At 43.2% G+C, this 24,000-nt stretch overlaps 4 protein-coding genes across 4 annotated transcripts; 1 reads left to right on the top strand and 3 right to left on the bottom strand.

Annotated features, from left to right (window-relative positions):
* Positions 1 to 35: 35 nt before the first annotated feature.
* si:ch211-244b2.3 (uncharacterized protein LOC557230 homolog) lies at positions 36 to 3,266 on the bottom strand. The gene is made up of 11 exons (XM_068586752.1): positions 3,132 to 3,266; positions 3,009 to 3,048; positions 2,512 to 2,641; positions 2,037 to 2,181; positions 1,843 to 1,966; positions 1,675 to 1,753; positions 1,497 to 1,596; positions 1,211 to 1,316; positions 1,022 to 1,106; positions 526 to 695; positions 36 to 441 (listed from the first exon to the last, which is right to left on the bottom strand). The coding sequence occupies exons 1-11, from the start codon at positions 3,132 to 3,134 to the stop codon at positions 380 to 382; spliced, it is 1,044 nt and encodes a 347-aa protein (XP_068442853.1). The 5' UTR covers positions 3,135 to 3,266; the 3' UTR covers positions 36 to 379.
* A 347-nt stretch (positions 3,267 to 3,613) lies between these two features.
* si:ch211-244b2.4 (uncharacterized protein LOC541512 homolog) lies at positions 3,614 to 7,284 on the bottom strand. Its single transcript, XM_068587011.1, has 9 exons — positions 7,269 to 7,284; positions 6,127 to 6,228; positions 5,607 to 5,751; positions 5,366 to 5,498; positions 5,161 to 5,281; positions 4,997 to 5,060; positions 4,804 to 4,912; positions 4,606 to 4,723; positions 3,614 to 4,353 (listed from the first exon to the last, which is right to left on the bottom strand). The coding sequence occupies exons 1-9, from the start codon at positions 7,282 to 7,284 to the stop codon at positions 4,298 to 4,300; spliced, it is 864 nt and encodes a 287-aa protein (XP_068443112.1). The 3' UTR covers positions 3,614 to 4,297.
* A 551-nt stretch (positions 7,285 to 7,835) lies between these two features.
* On the top strand, positions 7,836 to 10,558 carry si:dkeyp-38g8.5 (uncharacterized protein LOC568385 homolog). Its single transcript, XM_068586838.1, has 4 exons — positions 7,836 to 7,990; positions 8,556 to 8,649; positions 8,994 to 9,081; positions 9,170 to 10,558. The coding sequence occupies exons 1-4, from the start codon at positions 7,918 to 7,920 to the stop codon at positions 9,896 to 9,898; spliced, it is 984 nt and encodes a 327-aa protein (XP_068442939.1). The 5' UTR covers positions 7,836 to 7,917; the 3' UTR covers positions 9,899 to 10,558.
* A 427-nt stretch (positions 10,559 to 10,985) lies between these two features.
* epyc (epiphycan) lies at positions 10,986 to 23,065 on the bottom strand. Its single transcript, XM_068586857.1, has 8 exons — positions 22,978 to 23,065; positions 20,176 to 20,379; positions 15,013 to 15,187; positions 12,497 to 12,616; positions 12,183 to 12,341; positions 11,894 to 12,096; positions 11,611 to 11,706; positions 10,986 to 11,156 (listed from the first exon to the last, which is right to left on the bottom strand). Exons 2-8 carry the CDS (start codon positions 20,365 to 20,367, stop codon positions 10,986 to 10,988), a joined length of 1,116 nt encoding a protein of 371 aa, XP_068442958.1. The 5' UTR covers positions 20,368 to 20,379; positions 22,978 to 23,065.
* Positions 23,066 to 24,000: the final 935 nt, after the last annotated feature.

Here is a 24,000-nt window from a genome sequence, read left to right on the forward strand (position 1 = left end):
TGAGGCGTTCGTAACTTTATTTTAGAAAAGAGACGATTGCATGGCAGTAAGAGTGAACATTTTAAGATTTACATTGAATGAATTGGCAGTAATAAATAACACATCAACTTTAACATCCTTTGGTTTAATGTTAAGAGAGGTTTCTTGTCAAAAAGTAAACATTACAAGTCCTCTGATTAAGGTAAACTAGATGTGAAGGCTGTTTCCATATTCATTAGTTTTTCTCTCTTAACTAAAGTGCTTAATGGATTTAACATCTCAATCTCTCGGACTAGTGGAGAACATTTATATAGGTTTAAATATAAAAATATGCAGAATCCCTCACACCTCTCTCCAGCGGGTTGACCTCCGACCTTTCATCCCTCCAGTCGTCCCTCAGTCACTGGAGAAGTCGTCGCACTGGTCTGGTTGTGCTCGTGGACAAGTTCTTCTGACTCATGGCTGCAAAAGATAAAGGCTTCTAATATACAGGTTGTTTCCATTCCTGTCACATTGCCACCAGTCTGAAAGATGTTCCCGTCTCACCTGAGAGGTTCAGCTCGTAGCTGAACCTTTTGGTGGTAAACATCACGCTGGCCGACGGGTTCTGTTGGTACTGGAGCTCGATGTCCTGACTGGAGATGCTGCTTCTTTGGGAATAATCTTTCCAAACTCCGTCCATATCTTTAAACTGCCATCGTGGCAGTGTCCCCGAACTGAAGAACAAAGAACACGACAGTAGATATAACACTAGTCCAGCAGTGAATTCATATTGGGAAAGGTCATGAGGGTTTTTCAAAATAAAGGCTTTTTGTGGGATTTAGTTTTTGTCAATCAAGAAATTTATCTCATTCAAGACCTCAAACAAATTTGATACTATTTGATAATATTTCAAAAATGAACTTGTGAATTAAGGGGGACTTGTATGTACCCCTTAAACAAAACTGTATTTCTTATATAGGGTTTAATTAAAGGGGTTTGGTATGTTTTCAGGAATAAATTAAGCATCAATTTGTGTTATTTTAAGGGATTCTCGTCTCACGGTGAAATGTTCTGCTGACTCCCATCGTCGGCGGTCCTCCTCACTGCTCTTGTCGTCCCGAACTTGTCATTGACTTGGCACATTCCTGTGATAACCAGAGTTGTAATAGCGATTTATACTGTCGTTGAGTTTGAGCGGAGGAATAGCTGTTTGTGTGTTTGTGTGTGTGTGTGTGTGTGTGTGTATTACTTGAGAAGTCCAGCGTGTACGAGTGTCTCTTGGTCTTGAAGTGGAGCTGGCCTTGTGGATTCTGCTGGAATTGTCTCTCCATGGCAGCGCTGTCAAATGAGCAAATCTACACAGACAGCACCAATAAGACCACGAAACAGAGGAAGAAATGCATGAAAATAAGCTACACGTTTCAAAATATCTTATAAAAATCATACGAATACGTACTACAACAGTAAAAGTTTCAGGCTGAAGGTTAAGTGATTTTGTTGACAGGTTTCTACCGGGTGTTTGATGCCCCACTTACGTGTGCTTTGTATTCTGTCCATTCCCCCTCGCCTCCCATGAACTCCCACTTGTAGCCTCCATCAGTGAGCTGGGAGGAGGAAACTGAGCTGGCGGAAAAGCTGCGGAGAAAAACAAACTTGTACCCAGGATGCGAGCATAAAGAACATTTTAATTCCCCTGCAGATGAAAAGTCTCACCTCCCCGCGCTGGAAGTGAATTTCGGACGCCTTCTCACATTCCTGCGCAGGCCTGTGATACAGTTTGTTTGCACCATGGCTGCAAAACACCATCAAGTTGAGATTTAGGAATGCGTAAAGACACATTTCTTGACATGAACGGGGCAACGCCAAGGCAACGCCACCTACTGGAGAAGTCGAGCGAGTAGCCGACCGAGCCCACTGTGAAGCTGAAGGTCCCCAGCGGGTTCAGGAAGAACTGACGCTCGATGTCTCCGCTGCTGATGGAGGAGGAGGACGACGTGATGGAGCTCTGAGGAGGAGAAGAGAGGACACTCAAGGGCGTGAAAACGCAGAGGATCAAACTCGGGGTCGACTCTCACCCGGGATCCGTATTCACGCCACAGCTGGTCGTCCCTGAAGTACCAGCCTATGTCCTCCGCCTGGCCTCGAGGGAGGAAGCTGAGTCTCTGGACCCCCAGACCTGCAGTCAGAGTCTGGAACTTATCAAAGTCTATGTGCACCTGCCTGTGGAGACACATATGGTTAGGACGTTGGATAAAGTGTGGCATTTAGTTATTTATGTTCTTAGTGTCATTATTTGTCACCATCCACAGCTACAATGGACCTTCATTAATTAAGTAAATACTGTTATCAACGGCTCACTATGAGTATTAAAATCCACTTTGGGTCAAAGCTTATGTGCCACTTTCCTTCCAAATACCTCCAGAAGTGCTTCCTAAATAAATTACCTGAACTTCGAGTCACATTTTCTGGGATTGTCATCAAATTGACTAACTTTCAAGAAAAGTTAAATGCTTTTTTTCCCTCTGTTAATATTCACATCAAAACACTGACTCGTTGAGCAAGTTGATGGTGATTCCTTTAGCTCCGGGTTGGCAGTAGTGGGTCTCGATCACATGGTCGTTGTCAATCGGCCACCACTGATGTCCTCTTGACAGCTGCCACTCATAATGTTTCCCATTGGCTGTAAAACAAAAGAATATGGGAGCTTATTAGGCATTGACGTATTTTCTCAATTGACAAATGGCAAGCTATAGAAACCAGTTCAAACCGGTTTAGAGTTTCTTTACATGTCTAGGACAGGTGTGGAGCTAATGTCCATGTTTGTAGAGATAATAAATCTCGACAACAAAATAATAAGGAAGTTAGTGACATAATGTGCAACATGTCCAATGAGTAACCACGTCATAAATCTGTTCTGAAGTCAATTTCTTATACTTTTTAAAGTAAAATATAAATCTTAAATGTGAGATTTGTCTCCTCCAGCTGAAGGCTCGCCACGCATTCATGACGTCATTCATGAAGCAGGGACGTAAAGATGTCAAACAGACCCGCAGTCTGCTGCCAGTGAGCCGTCTCCTCTTCGTGTTCCTGTAAGCAACAAATACATAAAACATATTCACTTCACGGAGACTCCGTCTTGAGTGTCAACGTGACGCGTGACGTGGACTCACCATGATGTGAAACACACTGCAGACAAACAACAAGGACGTGAACACACGTCACGCGAGAGTAAACCCTGTGAAACACGCTGTTTCTCCGTTGAAGCCCCTTCACTCCCTCACTCACAAACACACTGTCGCTTCTGGAGCAGCTCGTGTTTCACTTTCGTTTCAGGGCGGCCAGGCGCGCTCACGCGGCTCACGCGCAGATCTCACGCACAGATCTCACTTAACCTAATCAGACACATGACTATAGCCTCCATGAATGTGACTTTCTAAAGTGTGTTTATTTTTGGTAGGGTATTTATAACAATCTGCAGCTATAATCAACAAGCTATATTATTCATTTAGCATTAGCTTAATTAGGAAGTTTTACCAATGATCTTTATGTAAGTACAATATTCAAATAAAGGACAAAACATGAATTATTGCCTCAAACGGACACACACAAATGTATTTTATGCATTGTTTTATTTGCAATATCTTCCCATTTCCATTACCACACACTCAACTATGACATTATCTGCATCACATTCAAATAATAATACATGCAATAAAGCAGAATAACCCTTCAGATCCAAGACTGAACTTCAATGAATATCAGATGTTTATTGCACAATGTGAGCACCTGTGTGATGTGAAACACCTCAAAGACAACGAGTTGAAGCAGCATCATGTTGTTTCAAATCTGAATAATGTATCTTGTATCAGAAGAGGCAGCATGAGCGTTACATGACATATCATCTGTATGATGACATGCGTGTTGGTTTGGCAGGTTGAGGCAGCGTTTCAGTCCGGGTCGATGAACCTCAGAGCCTTTTGACACCGTCCCTTATGGCAGTGGTTCTCAAAGTGGAGTATGTGAAAGGACTCCAGGGGGTACAAGAGATTTTTGAAGAAAATATTTAAAATTAGTCCCAAAAAAAAAAAAAAAAAATTGTCAGAAAGAATATTTCACATGGGGTACATCACTGAAGAAAGGAAATCACAGGATTTTAATCTCATCCTGAATGCCAACACAAAATTACATTTTCCGTAAAGAGGCGGAAGCAGAAGCAGCAATACAAAGTGTGCTTCAAACACCCACATCGTAAAACTCTAGATTGACGTATAAATATCATAGTGCATGATTTTGTGTCGACTTTCTTCTCGATGTCGTCAAAGTCCGACTGAAGTCCTCACAGGCGCCTGATATTGCGTAACTTTTTGGTCTTGAGGTTAATTTGAGTCATCGCTGTGGGAGAAACAAATAAAAGAATAAAATAAATGTTTCATGAATTCAGCGTAATTTGCAGTTCTTTTACCTGGGAATGAACAAACGCCAAGAAAACTGTCTCTATTATCCGTAAAAAAAAAAAAAAAAAAGGGTAACAAATGAGTAGCCTTCTGAAAATATTCTAGAACTTTCTAGTAAACAGAGAACCGGTAAAACAAAGTGTGGCCATTTTTCTCTCATCAGAGTGTTTAATTAAAAACCCAAGTTAACCTTGAAAGTCCAGCTTGTAGGTCTGCCCCTTCGCTTTGAAGGTCATGCCGGCGGCGGGGTTCTGCACGTACTTCCTCTCGATCTCCTCACTGGTTACGGAGGATTCGGTGGCGTCCGGCTGAAACCAAGTCACGGCGTCACGGCTCATCTTTGCATCTTTCTTTGCTTCTCATCTTAAACCGGAGGCGGGTAACTTACCCTGCGCTTGAAGTCGTACCACGCTCCTCTGTCCCCCCACTGCCACTTGGGTTTGGCGTCTAGAGAAAGCGCCTGGAGAGCCGAGGCTGCTGCTGAAGAATCTCTGCAACTGCAAGAACGTCCACATTCTGGATTCAATTCGGGGACATGCACTCGTCCCACGTTCTCCCTCAAAACAAAACTCCAAACTCACTTTTCTCGGTACAGCGGTCGACGAGTGACTTTCCTCTTCCTCTTCGCCGTCACCTGTCGCATTTCTAACAAACGTCAAAAAGAAAATGAAGTCGGTCTCAACAATGCACTTCATGTGGAATGCAGTTTAAGTGTCCTGTGGAAATCTTTGTGAGGAAGCCTCACCTTTGAATTTGATCTCAAAGGCATCAGCCCCGATGGTGAACGTGTAGGAGCTCGACGGGTCACTCTGGAACTTCTTCTCTATGTCGCAGCTCTTCACGGGACCAGGGTTGCCCTTCGAATCCTGCAGAGAGATCCAAGAATACATTCAAGCACATCTCGTGTCACAGTCGGGACACAAAAGGAAAGCTTGTTGAACTCCATCTACCTTGCCTCCGTACATGGTCCACTTTTTAGACAAAGTGCAGTACCAGATCCACACCGTCTTCCCATCATCCAAACGTCTCACTCTCAGACTCTTACCGAGCACTCTCATCCTGTTGAAATCCAAACTCACTGCCCTACAGAGAGACAGAGAAACAGAGAGAGAGAGAGAGAGCTGTTTCTGTGCGTCTGCGCCTCGGAAATGTTCACGCACTGCGTTTTTTTTTGTTTTTTTTAGCTCTTACCCGTATGGAGTGTTGAAGATTTTAATGCCCTTGCTGTGCGGCAGCGAGTACTGGGCCTCCAGAATGTGATCATTATCAACATCCAACCAGCCCTTTCCATCATTAAGCTGCCACTGGTAGCAGCGGCCGTCAGTAAGCTTTGTGTCTGATGAAAAACAAAAACAGAGTTGACTTTTAATTTCCATCGAGCAAATTTAGGCGTCGAACAACAGAAACAGTGATTCTTATTTAGTCCTACGGGGCTTTGAAGCTGCACTAGTCAACATATTTGCACATCAATAATGCATCAAAGGTCAATGTGTAATGTGAAAAGTGACTCAAGATCACAAATTTATTAAGAGGGAGAAACAGAGGAAGGATCCCTATGCCCAGGCAGAAAAAATATATACTAAGTATATTTAATCTTAGCCTACTTAAGGTATACTTTAGTATACTCGAAGCCCTATATCCGGACTAAAAGACATGCAATTGGCAAGATGTTACTCCAAAAAAAGATCATCTCTCTCATCTTTTCTCTCACCTCTGGATGTTGATTGGTCCGAAGGCCTGCTGTCTTCACCAGAGGACTCTCGTCCAGCTCCGGGGTGGTTCAGCTTACACTTAGACCCGTAGCGACAGCTTTCTGTCAGGGCATACTTGCACACGTGCAAGTAAGAGCACCTCTCAGCCTTGCAGCCCTGGCCGTTGTAATACTTGCAGGGCTCTTTCCCCTCAGGCTGGAAAAGAAAGTATAGCAGCTTGCTTCCATGACCGGTAAGGGGATGTACAGTTATGTTGTATATTGTATCGTTATGGCAGTAAACTCTCATCAGCAGCTAGAAATGTCTAAAGACAGGTTTATTTCATGGCTTTATGTCACTATCAAATAGATGCTGAATCCAACAAACCTGACAATCAGGTTCTACATCTGAGTTTTGGTCAGTGTTTGACTCATCGCTGACGTCAGATCCACTTCCAGAAGGGTTTTCCTCATCTGACTCTGAAAAAAAAACCACATGAAATGCGCTTTCTTTCTTTTTTATCTCATAATTCTCATAATTTCGACTGTCTATCTCATCATTTGGATTTACCGTGGGTATATTTGTATTATCACAGCTACATTTTCATATTGTTTTCTTTTACAGGCAGAAATGGGCTTCCACAAACACATAAATGCAGGTTTGTCTGTTGGATAATCAAATACCAGACTGTGCTATACGACCACGATCTACACGTTGGAAAAGTATTGCCGAATACGAGTTCATATGAATAAGCTTAGCTTTATTTTAACGCAATCTAAATGAGAAACTAGCGTAAATTACGACTTTACTATCTTTAATTGTAGGTAGAAACTTTAAGAGAGCGCCATGAAAATAAACGAAACTGAAACTGTATCAAATGTTATGCGATCACATTCTGATAAATATTTATCTTGACACTTCTTTCAATCGTGTTTCCCCTAATATGGCGTATTATCACATTCTGTTTAGTTTTGGTTCGAGAAGATCTACTTTTAGTGTAACACTTCTTCTAACGAAACAATAGACAAACATACTGCGACCACACACAGTTGTATTCTTTTCATGACTGCATAAAAGCGGTCACGGATGGGGTCAAAACCCAATACATATAATCACTAGAACACACATTAGAGTGGTGGTTAAAAGGTTAAAAGGTACTTACGGTAGGCAGTCGCCATTCTGAGGCACTTTGTAATACTTTCGATTTCGTTATCCCAATTTTATACACCCACTGACACACCCATACTTTGTTTGTCAAGATAGTCCTGGTACATATATTGTTATGAAGGTGAAAATAAATATAGATATGTTATATATCTATGTTATAGATATGCTTGTAAATGCATGCAACTATACACCAACATACAACAGTATTATTGTTGTATACAGGTTTGCAAATATTATAACATATTAACACAATAAGTAAGTGGAGTGCAAAACGTGCAGGTATAATAAATAGGGGAATATATATATATATATATATATATATATATATATATATATATATATATATATATATATATATATATATATATATATATATATATATATATATATATCCATACATATTAATCCAAAACTCGAACGATTCATATAAATAGTGGAGCAAACAAAAGTGCTAAACCTCCGCCACACTGGGTGGCGATAGTGAGCTGATTTGGCGCCTCCAGTGTGCAGGTCACGGGGAAGCACTCTGTTAAAAGCAAGCGAAGAAGAAGATAGGGTCCCTCTGAAGGAGGAACGAGTGGTCTCTTTCTCACGAAGGGCACTTGATAAAAAAAGACAAAACGAAGAACGTAAAATAGGGAAACATGGAAATCAACGATCACGCTTACACGAGCACCACTTATGATAAATTCACCCCCGTGGAGTTCACATATAAAAGTAAGTGCAGGCAGCGGCGAGAGATGCCATGTTTTAATGAAGCTAGCTAACGTACTTAACAGTTAGCTTGGGCACCTAGCAAGTGTGCTCCACGGTGGAAGTTCCCAATAAGCACGCTTTCATGCAACGATTAAAAGTGAATACAGCGTGTTAACGCGCATTTCCCCCGTTGGCCGTCAGCGGTGACGTAACGCTGGGTTTGATGTGTTGTGTAATATTGTGTAAATGAGCACGAGCAAACCATGAGGCAACACACAACTGTTGATTGGTATCACCTGTTGTACAGTCCACCTGCAAATGTTGAGCAGGTTACAGTATGTATTGTGCTAATTAGTTACTTGAAAATAATAAGGAGTGTGGAGTATTCTTCACTCTTATTTTGTAATAACATATGTAGAAAATTCCATATATTTGAAGTCATAATAGGGTGAAATGCACACGGCACAATAACCAGTGTCTATGAAATGCTGATGTTTCATTCAAGTCGAGTTTTTTCTTTTAATCTACATTTTTTCAGCAGCCCATTCACTCATTTCTAACTCATTTATTTTCTCCCCCCTCTCAGTGAGTACAAATGAAGTCGAAGACCTTGTGAAGCTGAGGGTTTCAAATAAGTACCTCTTCTCTGGAAGGAGAAACACTTCCATGTGGGCATGGAGGTATGACAGCAAGTTTGAGCTCTGATAGACATTACTGTGTGAAAACAGTGATGTTTATTAAGATATATGTATAATATATAGCTTCAAAGATAGGAAGTCGCCATCATTAGTAGTTATGGTACCATATTCTGCATTGCGGTTCGTCAATGCTTTGATCATTTTACAGCATAAAATCAGAGAAAGCTAAATGTTTGTTAATATTCACACTTGAGAAGCTGAAACCAGTGACTTTTCCTGATGATGAATAGATTGTCATGGTAGTTGAGTAGTTATAAGATATCAACATATCAACTAATGGTTTCAGCTCATGTTTTTGTGTGCTATTAAGATGATTGTATTTTCAGAGCCATCCTAAAACATATGGGCTTGGAGCACAAGATGACCCACAATCAAGCATCCAAAAAATGGGAAAACATGAAGAAGAGATACAAGGTACAGTTAAAAATAACAAAACATAAAGGAAGCCACTTAGATTTATTAAGTAGTTGAACAATTAATCGCCCTCTCTCTTTTTCCTCAGGGGCTAAAGAACCCGCCAGAGGGAATGAAAGTGTTCCCTGACGCGTGGCCGCATTTCAATTTGATGGACGATGCCATGGAGGGTCGGCTGGAAGGCAGTGCCCCCATCCTCAAGGCCATCTCCACCAACGACGATTACCCAATCATCTCCAAACCCAAGAGGAGGAAGTTATCCATGGCGCCGGACTCCCCTCCGGTTTTGTTAGCAGCCGGACCAGAGATTGAAGTTTCCCTGAACGGAGATGAGGATGAGGAAGCGGCGGAGGAGTCCAGCTGGGAGATGGATCGCGCCATCCAAGAGATGGACCATGGGAGGGACATGTTGGACAACGAAAGACGGGTGATGGAGAGGGAGAAGCGGGTGATGGAGAGGGAGAAACAGGTGGTCGAGAGGGAGCAGCTGGTGCTGCAGAGGGAGAGAGCGACGCTGGACAGGGAGGTCGCCGCTCTGGACCGAGACAGAGCCTCGCTGGAGAGAGAGAGGGCGACGATGGAGAGGGAGAAGGCGGTGATGGAGAGAGAGAGGGTGCTGGTGGACAAGGACAGAGATGTCGTGAGCAGAGACCGGCTGGCTCTGGAGAAGGAGAAAGCTCTGCTGGACAGACTTTCCACGACCAGAGAAAGGACTGAGGAGGTCACTGAGGACGGCAGCAGTGGGAAAGACTCGACTGTCACGGACAGGAAGGAGCAGTTCCTCAATTTGTTTGAAAAACTTATTGAAAATTTATAATTCGCTGGGGTTTTTGGGGACACCACTTTCCCCCCGAAGGAACTTTATTTTTCGAGCAGTTTTTCCACCTCGGCTGCATCAGTTAAAAATGCACAGACTTCACCCGCAAGGCATCAATGAAAACTTTGAGCCACTCCGAGTTTGGAGAGGTCTTCACAACAACTTTATTCACTTGTGGTTATTCCATACAGAGCACACAATAGCAAGCTATTATCATTATTCTTTACCCCATCCACAATCAAAATCAACAACCCCCCTCCCAAATCAAACAATAGTCTTTAGAGTCTTTGGTGTCGGCTATTGTGCACGGTTTAAAACATCACTTTTTGAAATGTGAAATACCAAATATTGCAGTTCATGTAAAAAATCTTTTTTTTCAGAATATATATTTTTATATTACAGTACAGACTTTACAACAAATGATTGTGTTTCAATGCGTCTTTTATTGCATTAGATAATCAATTTACCTTCCATTAAGCTCCAGCTTCAATAAGTTTATGCTAGTATACATTTCCAAAAGTGTTACGATTCATCAATAATATTAATATTTTTTATTTTTACAAAACAAACATTTAAACAATATTACTGGTTGTATTTTTATTTTTTTTGCCAGTCATGAACAGACACTAAACAGACACATACATGGCATTTGAGGATTTATATAATAAACTGATTTCTCCAAATGCCACCTATTGTTTTCTCTTAATCAAGTTGCGGAACAGTTTGGCTTTTGTGAAAGTTCGTGTTGGTGTGTGCGTGTGTTTGTGTGTGTGTGCACGTGTTTTAATAGGCGAGGGAAGGCGAGAGTGATGGTTTTAGTGTGTATCAACAACAATAAGAAGTAGAGCAGTGTATCACCAGAATCTGACTCTTTAACTTGTGTGTTTGTGGATGTTTATGGATTATACATTTTCACACAGAGCTTCACTGATCCATATAGTATCAGTCAGCAGCATGCATGGCCATTTGTAACTGTAGCTTATTGGTTGTTTGAGGAATGATAGACGGTTTGCGTGTCTGCGCGTGTCAATATGTACAAGGATGTGTGCATGTGGTTGTATTCGTGGGAGTCAGTGTGTCTGTGTGGTTAAATGAGATCCCCGATGGGTATACGGGGCAGGCAGACGTAAGCCTGCGGGGTCCTGCTGAGGTTGATGGGGTTGCCGTCCAGACGGATGTCCTCCAGTGCGTTCCTGATGTAGTTGAAATCCTGCAGGTTGCAGAACGTATCCCCGTGCATCATTTGAATATTGTTACGCTGCAAAAGAAGATGGAGGAGGACACATAATGAGATACCATCTCCAGGCCTGTAAGACCTACTTGCTGATGAAGAAATTGGATCATTATAGATTCATTTATTGGTTTGGGAAGTTTTTGTGACATGTCATTTTGCCGTTGCTCCGCCCACTCCAGCGTGAGCAGTGGTCTAATCAGGCCAAAGTGAAAACACCTGTCTGGGTTCAACTGCGCCTTTGATGTATTATTCTGCATCGTCTTCTCAGTAACCATATTTACATATCACATCACAACTACACAGACACTTTCATTGCAATATTCCTCTAATATTCTGGAGTGCATACTCTGACAAAGGCATACTTCCTAAAGTTACACCCTTTAAATAAGTTACACCCTCCTTTATTCAACAGCAGTCATGTTGCTCCTGTGGCAAACCCACGTTGGATGGATGAGTCATGAGGCCAAAGCGGATGTACCTGTAGGTGTAGAGAGCGCAGGCTGTCAGGTAGAGGCACGGGGATGTAGTCAATGTGGTTGTCTGTGAGGTACAGGTACAGCAGGCTCGTCATATCCTGGACACAAAGGAGACAAGACATAAGTCGTTATTGGCTCAGGCCTTCAGGAACTTCCCCACAAGTTTCAGAGGTGGCCTTGACAATACACAATACAACATTGTCATCCATCGTTCTCCCTGCGACAGTGTTCCCTACATTCAGCTGAGATAGCTGAAACACAAATACTCTCGATATCCGTACGTACTTTGAACGCCTCGTTGTGAATGCCCTTGCTGCCAATGTTGTTATGGCAGGCATCGATCAGGCTCATGGTCTCTGGGAGAGCCGGCAGCTGGGAGATGTGGTTTTCTCGAATGACCAGCTCCTCCAGCTCAGGCAGACCCATAAATGCTCTCTCGTCCACGGACGTTATCTCGTTGGCGGTCAGGTCGATCCTCTTCAGCTTGTCTGGAGGGGAGCGACAAAAGCACCAAAACATCAACTCTATACCTGGTCCTTACCTGTAATATTTAGATAGTTAACTTCAGACATACTCATGAAGGCGAAGTCGGACTTGTTGATCTTGGTGATTCTGTTGTAGCGGGCGTAGAAGTGAGTGGTGTCTTTGGGTAGAGGTGGAACGCTATCCAGCTTCAAGTCATCGCAGTAGACCGACCCACCGAGACACGTGCACAGCAAGCAAGTGGGCATACCTGGAGAATATGGACCAAGAGGAGGAGGAGAGGGAGGGGATACAGTATGAAAAAAGTAAGCAGAAGAATGTTTTTTCGGAGGATTGAGGGTTTGCAGACTGGCATTCGGAGCTCCCTTCTCTGAATTCAACGCCTGTGTGTTGTTAAATACTGACCTTTCCTGTCAATCACAGGCTCTTCGGGCTCATCAGGTTCCCCAGAGCTGACCACTGACCCTTCTACACCGCCAGTACCCTCCTGAGGGGTTTCTGGTGTCGCTGGAAGCAGCCCCTCCTCTTGTTAGAGACAAGATTAGGTGTTAAAGAAACAGGTTAGATTAGCATGGGCAGGTCTGACAAACAGCAGCCCACTGTTTGCCTCAGTGATAAGTAACATACAAAGTATTAGCAGTGTTAACTAAGTGCTCATGGCATTTAGCTGATGAACGGAAGTTAAATGAAAATGTTTTTTTGGTGTTAATAGCGTGACGTGATCTGCTGAGTGGTCACACATTTGCTTGTTAGCAAAGAATGTCCCCACCCCCCAAAAAAAGCTAGGCTTTAGACAATTGACTTTGTATGAACATTTACGTGAAAATAGTTCCTGGGATAACTCAAATCATTGCTCAAGTAATGCTTTCATCAATGGCCTTCTCCACAAACTAGGGGTAGAAATATTACACCCTCTTCATCGTCTATAAGATTCTTTCTCTTCAAAATCGTCTTTTCTCACTTTGAAGGGATATCTATCATGTTATGTGAAGAACAGCGTTTGAAAATCATGGATCTTTTACATTAACTGGATAATGGCCTCAAAGATGGTACCCATTTATATTAACATTACTTGTGAAGTGCGTAAGCAAAAAAAAGCTTTTTTTTAGCTTCTGGGTTCTCTGTGGCTTTTCTAACCTCCAGGGAAGTTTCTCCAAATATGAAACCTTCATGAATTAATAATGAATGACCTTGTTGTACAGAAGTTTGTTTTATACGTTGCAGTACCAACGTCACTGGGGTAAATTGGCAGCATGGTAACTGGCTATAAGTCTCTTCCCTCTTGTACACGATACTAACAAACTTTAAGACAATGCTCCATGCAGAACACTACTAAAGGGTCAAAACCTCCTCAAGGTTCTCATAAAGCTGCTGGTCTCCAACCAAGTAAGCAGTAATATAGATGGAGGGGAAAAAGCTAATTTACACTTCATATAAAGTGAACAAAACTGACAAACAATCACCAAGTTCTGAAAGGATTCAGCGGCTGCCGGGGGCCGATACTGGGCCGGGCAGAACACTTTTTACCCACGAGTCTAGATTAGATACTGACCTTTATCAGTGTCAGGGAGCAGAGTTACCTCAGGGACCTCTGTGTCTCCAGAGCCGGAGACACCAGAAGCCCCAGAGGATCCAGAGAACCCTAAGTCTCCAGAGGCTCCAAGATCCCCAGAGGCCCCTGAGGTTCCTGAAGCTCCTGAGAACTCCCCTGAAGCACCTGACGCCTCGCTAGGGATAGGCTCAGGCATGAGGGGCAGCTCCTCCTCTTGTTAGAGCCAAGGGTTGGGGTTAGGAGACACGAGATTAGGAAGGGTATAGGGTGAGACGGACAATCAATCAACCCATTAACCAATCAATCACAGACACATTTAAGATGAGACATGAGGTTAGGAGAACATTGATTATGAGGAACACAAATACGATGGCACAGGGTACAACAAATAAGTGAGATTATGAGCAAAATCAACATTTAACTACATTTCAAATCAACGCAGTTAAATGGAATTGAAGACAAAAGATCAACATAGAGTAAGACACATCAAGAAATGCAATTTGAAAGAGTTGCTATCTGTACTAACCTCCAGATAACAGTGTTATCCCCAAGTCACCAGACTCACCAGAGTCCCCAGAAACCCCAGAGCTTCCGGAGGCCCCTGAGATCAAGAGATCTCCAGAGAACCCAGAACCAGACTGGTCCCCAGACCCTCCGGAGCCCAGGGGGAATTCGATTGAAATCCCAGAGCCAAGGTCCCCGGAGGTCCCAGAAATATCCCCGGAGGCTCCAGAAATATCCCCGGATCCTGAGAAATCCCCAGATATCAAGAGATCCCCAGAAACCAAGAATTCCCCAGATCCCCCCGAGCTGACGAGCTCCTGGGAGGCTCCGGAGACCAGGATGATATCACCGGAACCCCCAGAGCCGCTGGAGACCAATAGGTCTCCGGATTCTCCGGATCCTCCCGACCCAGAAGCCCCAGAAGCCCCAGAAGCTCTCGAGGCCCCGGACCCTACGGAGCCCCCAAAATCCCCGGAGACATGAAGGATGTCAATGGGCGTCAGACGCAGCTCCACCTCTTGTTAGAGACAAGATTAGGTATTAATAAACAGACAGATGAAATGGATCATTAATCAGCTCACAATGATGATCGGGTTAAGTAGTCGAATGGTGACAGATGGACACAGTCATTGAAAGGGACACATTTAACCATTAACAGCTAGTTAAATGGAAGACATGCACATGGCAAAGGTGATTGTTGAAGATGCAGACGACACGTTTAGGAGGTAGATTAGTCTATCTTTGTTTTGGATGTTTTTTTTGTGGAGAGCCTGCTTTTTATGCCGACAGCAACATGACAAAGGGCCCCTCCTAAAGCCCGCGAACTAAAGTGACTGAACACTTATGGGTGTGTGCTGTTTCAGACCTTTCTGTGTGTCTGGGCCCATGAGAACCCCGGATCCCCCTGAACCCTGAGGGATGAGCTGGGCTGTTAGGGGCAACTCTTCGTCCTCTTCTTCCTCCTCCTCTTCTTGTTCTTCCAACGAGGCCTCGGGTACAGGGTAGTTATAGTCAGGTGGGGCCAGCGTTCCAATCTCTATCTGAGGGAAAGACGGCGGCAGTGAGTCAAAAATGCGTAGAGATAGTTTGCTTCGAGAGCGAGCGTCAATGCTTTTTTTTTTTTTCTTATTTAAGTAAGTTAACTTCATCCTGATATTATTGTAATCATGGAAAACAAAGGGCTTGACGTGTTTGCTCTATTCCAAAAATAAAATAGTTCATTTTAATTGTTTGGTAAAGATTCCACCTTAGCAAAACAACTAAAGGTTGGAGATTAATGCAATAAAGGTGACAAATCAGATGTAAAATGAAGTATAAATCTGAGCAGATGATACAGTTTCACCATTAAAATGTTCTCTGATTTCAAGAGAATAATAAGAATATTGATGTACTCTATATGCCATTATAGTCATACATTGAATTATGATGAGCTACATGCACAATGTTTGGCATATTTTTATGTAATTAGACTTCTGCACCATGTAATCCAGGTCGGACTATGTTTTATTTGACAGGCAACCTGCAAAATCTAAATCTCTTGCATCTATTATACAATTTGTATCCATTCTATCTACATGTATTATACGGATATATATGATATACCTTTTAGGTGCTAAGTAAACACACACAAAAAGACTTGATCACAGGACAATACAGTGGTAGAATTTGAGACATTTGAGTGTAAATGATTCAGAAAATGGAGGATGGATTGATGGATGCCAGGCGGACAAGTCAGTTCTTTCTTTCGCTCTCTCTCTCTCTCTCTCTCTCTCTCTCTCTCTCTCTCTCTCTCTCTCTCTCTCCACTGTGATTCAACAGAGTCGAAAGGACAGAAAAATACATCCAACAACTGGAGAAGTCTGCAGAACTGAGCCAATATGATCTGATTCAGTGACACAATCCATCTGATGTGTCACTGAATCGAAGACCAAAACAAAAAACACGATGGAACCACTAGATGGCAGCAACGTGTACAGCTTTAAGTATCCAATCACCACTCAACTTCCAGGACAGACTATAGTGGACATTGAATAACAGTGATTAACCTAATTTCACATATCAACAGAAAAAAGAAAATAGGCAAATATCATGCCAATTATTTTGCCACAAGGAAAGTTACTTTCTTTTCAGACTTTATATGGATTAGTCTGAAGCTATTGTACTTACATTTCTTATTCTTTAATGAAGGGTTCTCTGAAAAAGCCATCTTTATTTGACCCTAAACAGGTTTTAGTCACTTTTTTTGATCAACTTAAACACTAAACAAACTGCAGAAGTTGCATCCAAGCACACATCCATGTCAGCGTCTCCTCTATCTCATTTTAAAATAACTTTATGAACAAAGGCTAAGCAGCATTTCCATTTTATTCTGGGTAACAATTGAAAAGACAGCTCTGCCAAACCCACCAAGCTTCAAGAACTACAATCCTTTGTGGTTTCTTCATCAAAAGCTTCAGGTATATCCATCTCGCGGCATAATTGCAGTTTCAGTCACTGCCGTTGCTCTTTGATGTTCGATCAAACCTGCAGTTCTATCGTCCTCCAGGCGAGGGCAATGAGCGCCCACACACCGCCGCAGGTAATACCTGACACTCTCTCACGCCCAACGTGGCTGACTCAACCCTCCAAAAAGGGAATGGTCCTTGTGGAACCAAGACACACATGGTAGCTGCAACAAATACATATTTTCAGTCTTTTCAGCTACTTGCGACCACAGAAACCCGATGCCAGTAAGCCGAGAGGTATCAAAAATCATACATCGTTACAATAAATCCAGTCAAACAACGTGCAGCCATTAAGTGATTGGTTACAACAAATATGACTCGTAAAAAGTCACGCTGAGACTTTAAATGCAGCGATGAAGAGATGCCCAGTCACATTTTAAAGCTTGGCAGAGAGACACAGTTTGGGATACAACAAGGTAGGCCTTTGAAAAGTGTTGTGTGGAGTTTGCTCGCTGCAGCTCTCCCCTTCATTTCCCCCTTTCCCCAAAGCAAACACATCCACCCGAGGGGAAAGAAGAGGCGAAAAGCTGGCAACTAAAAATACGGAGAAAAAAAACTTAAGAAGCTCTGGAAACAGCATGGGAATACAGAATGCAGGACGTTGAATGTGAGCATCAAGCTGATGCCAAATGGTACGCTGCCGCCGTAGTGCATAGTGCAACAGTCAGTCGGCGCATTCAGCACCATAAGTGAAGTTTCAGACTTCATTTTTCCCCACAATGGTTCAACAGCTGCTTCCTGTACAACAAACACAATGACAGAATGATCTTCGTGAAGACGTGAGCATCAGGAGATCAGAATGCAGCTCATGCTTCATCCACAGATACTGCAGCGCACGGACAACACCAATAACTTCACGTCGAGCCCTGAGTCCAGTGGAAAGCCACGTGGTACATTAAGAGTCACATTTATGAAGCTCTGCCGTTCAGAGCGATTGCCAACAGAATCTCTGCACTTTGTATCTTCAAAGGAATTGTTCGACATTTTGGGAATGAGGCTTATTCGCTTTCTTGCCAAGCTACAGGAGGAGATCGATGACACTCAAGTATGGACAGTAAATATGACCGTTGGCTGCAGTAACTTCCCTTCTTTCTTTCTTAACTTAACCTTTATTTATCCAAGATGGATCCAATTTGAGATTTAGAATCTCTTTTCTTGGGATTTTTTTAAACAGTTTTAAAGCTTTGTGTCAACTTATGAGCTGTAGAAGTGCTAGAAGGTGGATTGTGGATGGAGCACGGCGAGCTGTTTCCCCCTGATTCCAGTTTTTATGCTAAGCTAAACCGACTGTAGCTTCAAATTTAACGCACAGACATGAGAGGGGTATTCGTCTCTTGGCGGGCCAAAGCTGGGACAAAATTCCCTGTTTTTTCAAGTCAGATTCTTTAGTTGTTTTCAAAGTGGAGCAAATATAGAATTACAGCTGGCAAGTCGTGCTATCTACAGTAATACAAGCCACTACAGCAGCAGCACAAACAGCAGTTTCAGACATTGCCTTGAAACCTGAAGCAATAAAGTCTGGTTCAAGAGGGCCGACTGAATGTCTTGTTGAAACAAAGAAGACGCCGGAATGAATCGAAACTCTGTGATTAAAGCATTTTGAATGCAGCAGACTGAAGACAATTTGCTTGGATAACATCGTAAATGAGCCTTTACCGCTCTCAAAAGAGACAAGCCCTGAGGAGAAAGAAGAGAAATACAAACAGGGAGCTGGATGTGGAAAGTAAAGAGTCAGCATTCCAGAGGCATGGAGGTCACCCTCGCTTCAGTTCTCCCCTGACATCTGATGTGTGCGTGTGTGAATCAAATCCATTTAATCTTTACTCTTCCTAAGCAAGCAGTCTTATCTGAGGAGCTGCCCTCTCACCTTTAACTGTGGAAAACAAAACAACATGACAGATCTGACCAATGTGCTTTTCCTCCAACATGCAAAGCTAAGAATACAAGTCAAAATAATGTATTTATGTGTGTTTAAGTGTGAACAACAAAGACGCAAATGTTTTCTCCTCTTCCTGCTCCCACAGACTCCCACAAAATATTTTTGCAATGTGCTGTGGTCGTATCCCGGCTTGTTAAACAGAGAGACATTATCAAGGCCAACAACTTTCCCACACTGAACACTATCACGTTTTCTCAGCTGTAAAACTTTACACAACAGAGTTTAATCATCTTAAACATCGGCTGTTGTACTCTTTTGCAATGGTGGACACAAATAATTCCCCGCTTCATGTTGTTTATTCTGCTACATCTTGTTATATCTGCTAAATCTGCATTGGATTGTGGGCTTGGTGTTAGATAAAAGCAGTGGTGTGAGTGCAATCCACATCAGGTCGAAGTTAAATCGCTGGCGCAGAAGAAGCCTGTTGAAAATCTTCCGTCTTGACACGCCTTGGCCCGAATGTCCGTGCAACAGAGAGGTATAAACGGGAACATGAATTTGGCTAAAGCTTGCCATCCCAGCGTGCCCTACAGGCTTGCCACATATCACTCAACTTGAGTTGATTTAAAGGGAACCTCTGGACGCCAGCGTCCAGCTGGTAACCCTTTCTGCCACCGTTCTCCGCTCACCTTTTAAAAGATGCTGTGCCGAGCACAATTTCGAGTAGAATGAGAAAAGTAGTGTTTGAGAGTTTGAGCGCAAGCAGATAACACTCTTTACCTGTTACTGTTAGAATGATGCATTGTGGGAGCACCTTGGTGTCCACGTGATTACAGCGCATGCCATACAACCGCAACCTCGCAGTTTCCATTCCGACCTCAGGACCTTTGTTGAATCTCAAACCCCTGCTCTCTCTCTCTCTCCCTCTCCCATTTCTACACTGTCGTCTGTCAAATAAAAAGGAAATAAAATAATCTTCATATATTGGGATCGATTGAATCAAAATGTAATCCTGCAATAAATAAATAAATAAAAACAAAAAAATGTTAAGTTCCTCCATCCTTAAGTTTTACCAGAATATAAAAAATATATCCATCATATAACTATCATTGAGGCATAAATATCGTTTGATTCCACGAATGAAAAATAGTCCAGATGCAGAAGTGAGTCTGTGGAAACTCAATGGTGGCGGGCCAAAGTATAAAAGTGAAATATTTTGGACACAATAGTTTAAAAAGCTGTAGAGAAGAATGTCCATTATATAAATGGACATTCTGCTTCATGAACCCGGTGACCTCGGTCCAAAACCGGCCCATCGCCAATATTACACCGTCATGGCTGTGATAAGTGCAATTGGAGGAAAATCGGGACTTCTGGGAATTGTAGCACAAAACGATACACACTGTCAAAGAAGTAAACTAAAAATAAATGTTGCATAATTAAGTTACACTTAAGCAAAGCTATGACCCAACTCATTTACTTCACCTGCCAATTAAAAGTGAACAAATACAAGAATGATAACAATAATGATGACAATAATAATGTAAATGTTGTAAAAACACAAGGGTTTCCTTTGTAAGGAACATTTGTAGCACAATCAAAAGAAAGGGACAAACATTTCCTCTTGACCGAGAGAGTTTCTTACCTGAGGATCATCAATCGTCAGCCCGTCTTCATAGTCATAGATTTCCTGGTTCTCCAAATTTATATTGTCTAGATCCACATCATAGTTGGCATTGTCGTATGTGTCCAAGTCCGCCTGTCGGGAAAATCTGGGGCCGGCCACCACCGCTTTGAGGACGAAGAGTCCCAACACGAGCCGCATAAGCATCCTCATACTGTCGTCCACCTTGACAAAGGCAGAGAGATGTGCAGTCAAAGGAGGAATGTCTATTTCAATATTACCATTTGCAGATGCACAGGACATAATTTGTCCTGTGTAACCAGAAAACTTCCTTCTTTAATACATACATACTACACCACTACATTCGCACTCCTAAGTACAAAAGCACAGCTGTTAGAATTGAACATGTTGAACACTTCAACATGTCTTCATGATACTGGCCTCATAACCAGCTTATATGGTACCGGAGACCAGAGCTTGACATTGTGCCACATCACTAAGGTCAGTGATTTCATTACTGAGGTGCAGACAGCTGGGAGAATCAAAATATGGGGGCCTCTTGCCTCACTGTGGCTGGAGGCTCCCAGTTCCAGGAAGCAGCCATCTTGGCTCAAATCAGAGCTCGCCTGTTGCGGGTCAAAGGTCAGAAGTCGTAGTTGATCTGATAAGGAACCATGGGAATGTTTTCATCAATTGGCAATGCTCAACACTCCTATGCATCAAACGGGCCGCCTTTATTTTGTTGTTCGGTCTCTAAAAGAGTCATATTCAATAGCAAGTAGCATTCAATATCTGGCAGTTATTTAACATGACTGTATGGTGGGAGTGTGTGACAACAGTTTAAAGGAGAAGGGACTTTTGTTGCTTCTTATCCAATAAAACGTTTGAATTTTTTACAGAAAAAAAGGCTTTGGTGGAAACGTGCAGCAAAATTCTTCAAATAAGAATTGAAGGCACAGACAAGAGGGCCTTTTCTACTTGAATCATAAATTAGCATGTATGATTTTCACTGTATGGGCGACGAACCATTCACTGCCATGACCTAGATATCTGCTGTTCATAAAGTTAGCGAGGTTGGTTAAGTTAATGAATGCGAATCCCGACTGGGAATTGCTATTAAGATTACCATGTATTAATTGCCGGTTAGGTAATGAGGTGAAGACATAAATCAACTGTCAATGGAGGGACTGTATAGCACCCTAACAGCAGGTGTAGCCACACATGTCAGCAGACCTGAGACGGATGGTGTGAAAACCAAGAAAAGAAGAAGAGTCCTCCAGGCCGGGGCAGAGAAACGGAGAGCAAGGGAAGAGAAGAGAAGAGTGAGACGGAGAGAGAGAGAAACGTGGACAAGATGTTGGCCCTCAGGGTTAGATGGAGAGAGAGAGAGAAAGAGAGAGAGAGAGAGAGAGAGAGAGAGAGAGAGAGAGAGACTTTCTTAACTCGACCCCTCGCCCTTTACAGAGGGCCTTTATGAGGCCCGGTCTTTGCCTGTCTCAGCACTCAAACTCCAAATTCCACCGAGGTTTGTGGACAGGATGGCAGTGAGTTACTGCTGCAAGGAAAAGCTTCATTCAGCAGTGAGAGTGCGCAAAGACACACACATACACACACACACACACACACACACAAACACACGCACACATTCTAGCACACACTCGGAAAGACACGTCCTCTCACAGATGCACGCTCTGTCTTAACACACCTATCTTTCAGAGAGAAAAAAGTAAGAACGCTCTGCTGCTATTTGGGGATGAGGACGAATATAAAACAACAACGAAACACCCACAGACACATCCACAGGATATTTAAAGTCCTGAATCAAATCTCTGTTGATATCAGAGGGTTCGACAAGTTATGCAAATCGACCTGTCATTATCTCCTGTGAATGACCAACGTGAACTGAGTGCACCTCTTTGAGAAAAAGGTGAGCCGACTGCTGAGCATCCCCACTGAAATAACCTTCTGTCACGAGGCTGTGAAATCCAGCATTGGTTACACTGAAAGAGGGACTATACTGGAGACAGAGGTGTGCTTATACAGGCCATCACAGTGTACAGTGTGTGAAAACTGTGTATGAGGCTAGCCTCCTGACTACCTCCATGTTATGCTTGGCTTCCTCTTGGGCATTCCTGATGTCCAGTGATTCTACCTTCTTTACCGTAGAGAAAACCTGACGGACGTCCCTTATGTCCCTAATACAGGTTGCACACTTTGACAGGGTTTAAAGGAACTTGAATATCCTCAATCAAGCAGGTGACATATCTTTAAGTAATAAACAAACATATTTGAACACAATTCAGAATATATACAAATTACCTCCAATCACACTCTTTGGAATTGGAGGCAGTTATGATCAAAAACAAATGGGAAAAAGTTAAAGACTCGATGAATCTCTCGAGGCAAAATTCATGCACGTTTGCTCAAATAGATACGTCATCAAATGAAAAAAGACTGTGCAGCTGTCAAAACTGCAAAATGTATCCGTATCAACAACGCTGTCAATATAGTAATGATAATGAAAAAAAAAAACACCTGTCGGACACTCGGCACACACCTGAATCACTCAATCAATGCACTGAAGCTTAAAACAACTAACTGCCACCAATCGTAACCACGAAGATTGCCAAAGGACAACAAAGACGTCCACATTTCATTCACCAAAGCAAATCCCTGAATGGAAATAAAGCAGCTGCACCGCCAACCCATTGGCCAAGCGGCTGCTGAATAGCAGTATTTTTTTGGAGGGGCCAGCAGAGCTTAATCCCCCCCAGCACTACAGAGCCATTGAGCCGGCATGAAGATAGCACCAAGAACGCTTACCTCTGTCTCCTGCTTTCCCGAATGGTCCCTTCAGCCGTGATGGAGATGCTGAGGGCTCCGGGACTTGGCCAATGGTGAGAGGTCGCTCAGGGTGCCTTGAAGAGGGGAGGGTGCGTGTGTGAAGTGTTTGGACGATGTCTATCTGTGTGTGTGTGTGTGTGTGTGTGTGTGTGTGTATGCGTGAATGTGTGTGTGTATGTGTAGGTCTCTGCGCTCTGGCGGACCTGAGTGCCCTGCCGCTTATGTGTGAAGGTAGGCACTGAGACTGATTGGACCAGAGCACATTGCTTTTGGTCAGTCGAAGTGCACCCACCCCGCACCGTGCACCCAAATGCACGACCATCTCAAATACCACACACACACACACACACACACACACGCACACACACACACACACACACACACACGCACACGCATAGACAACAGACATAGAGAAAGAGAGAGCAAAAGCCCCCAAATGGCAAAATACTTTTTTATCCCTTACAAGAGTATCCTTTATTCTAAGAGTGTGGCTCAATCAGACTGAAATATTTGTCAGCCTTTTCCTGAGGTGAAACTCTGGCATGTGTTGCTTTCATGTATGGTGGGGTTGGGGGGGGGGAATCTACGGGGCCCTTGTACACAATGGGACCTCTGTGAGAAGCCCCTGTTAGCATGGTGCTGAGAGGAAGTCCCCTCTTGGAGGAAGGCCTCTGCCCTCCCTTTTGGTTGAAGCAGGTTTCTCTTTGCACCTTCGCTCGCTAAACGTTCTGGTCGCGGGATACGAACACATGACTGATAAGACGAAAGCCGAGGGAAGCGGTTCTTTTGCAGTTCTGCACCAATGCGGGTGTTCGTTCAAAGAGGTGCGTCACACTCTCGACTGTCTTCGATGTGCATCGTTTCAGCAAACGTAGGACACAGCCACGATGCTACCGGCTAGCTTTAACCTGTCAGCTTTATCTGACCACAATTTCGTCTCAACCTGCCTGCCCCTCTCTCTCACTCCCATGGTAACTCAAGACCTTTTGATGAGTGAGGGGA

Source organism: Clinocottus analis, unplaced genomic scaffold, assembly GCF_023055335.1.
Source record: "Clinocottus analis isolate CAN_PGR_092001 unplaced genomic scaffold, fCliAna1.0.p SCAF_20, whole genome shotgun sequence".
NCBI lineage: Eukaryota > Metazoa > Chordata > Actinopteri > Perciformes > Cottidae > Clinocottus > Clinocottus analis.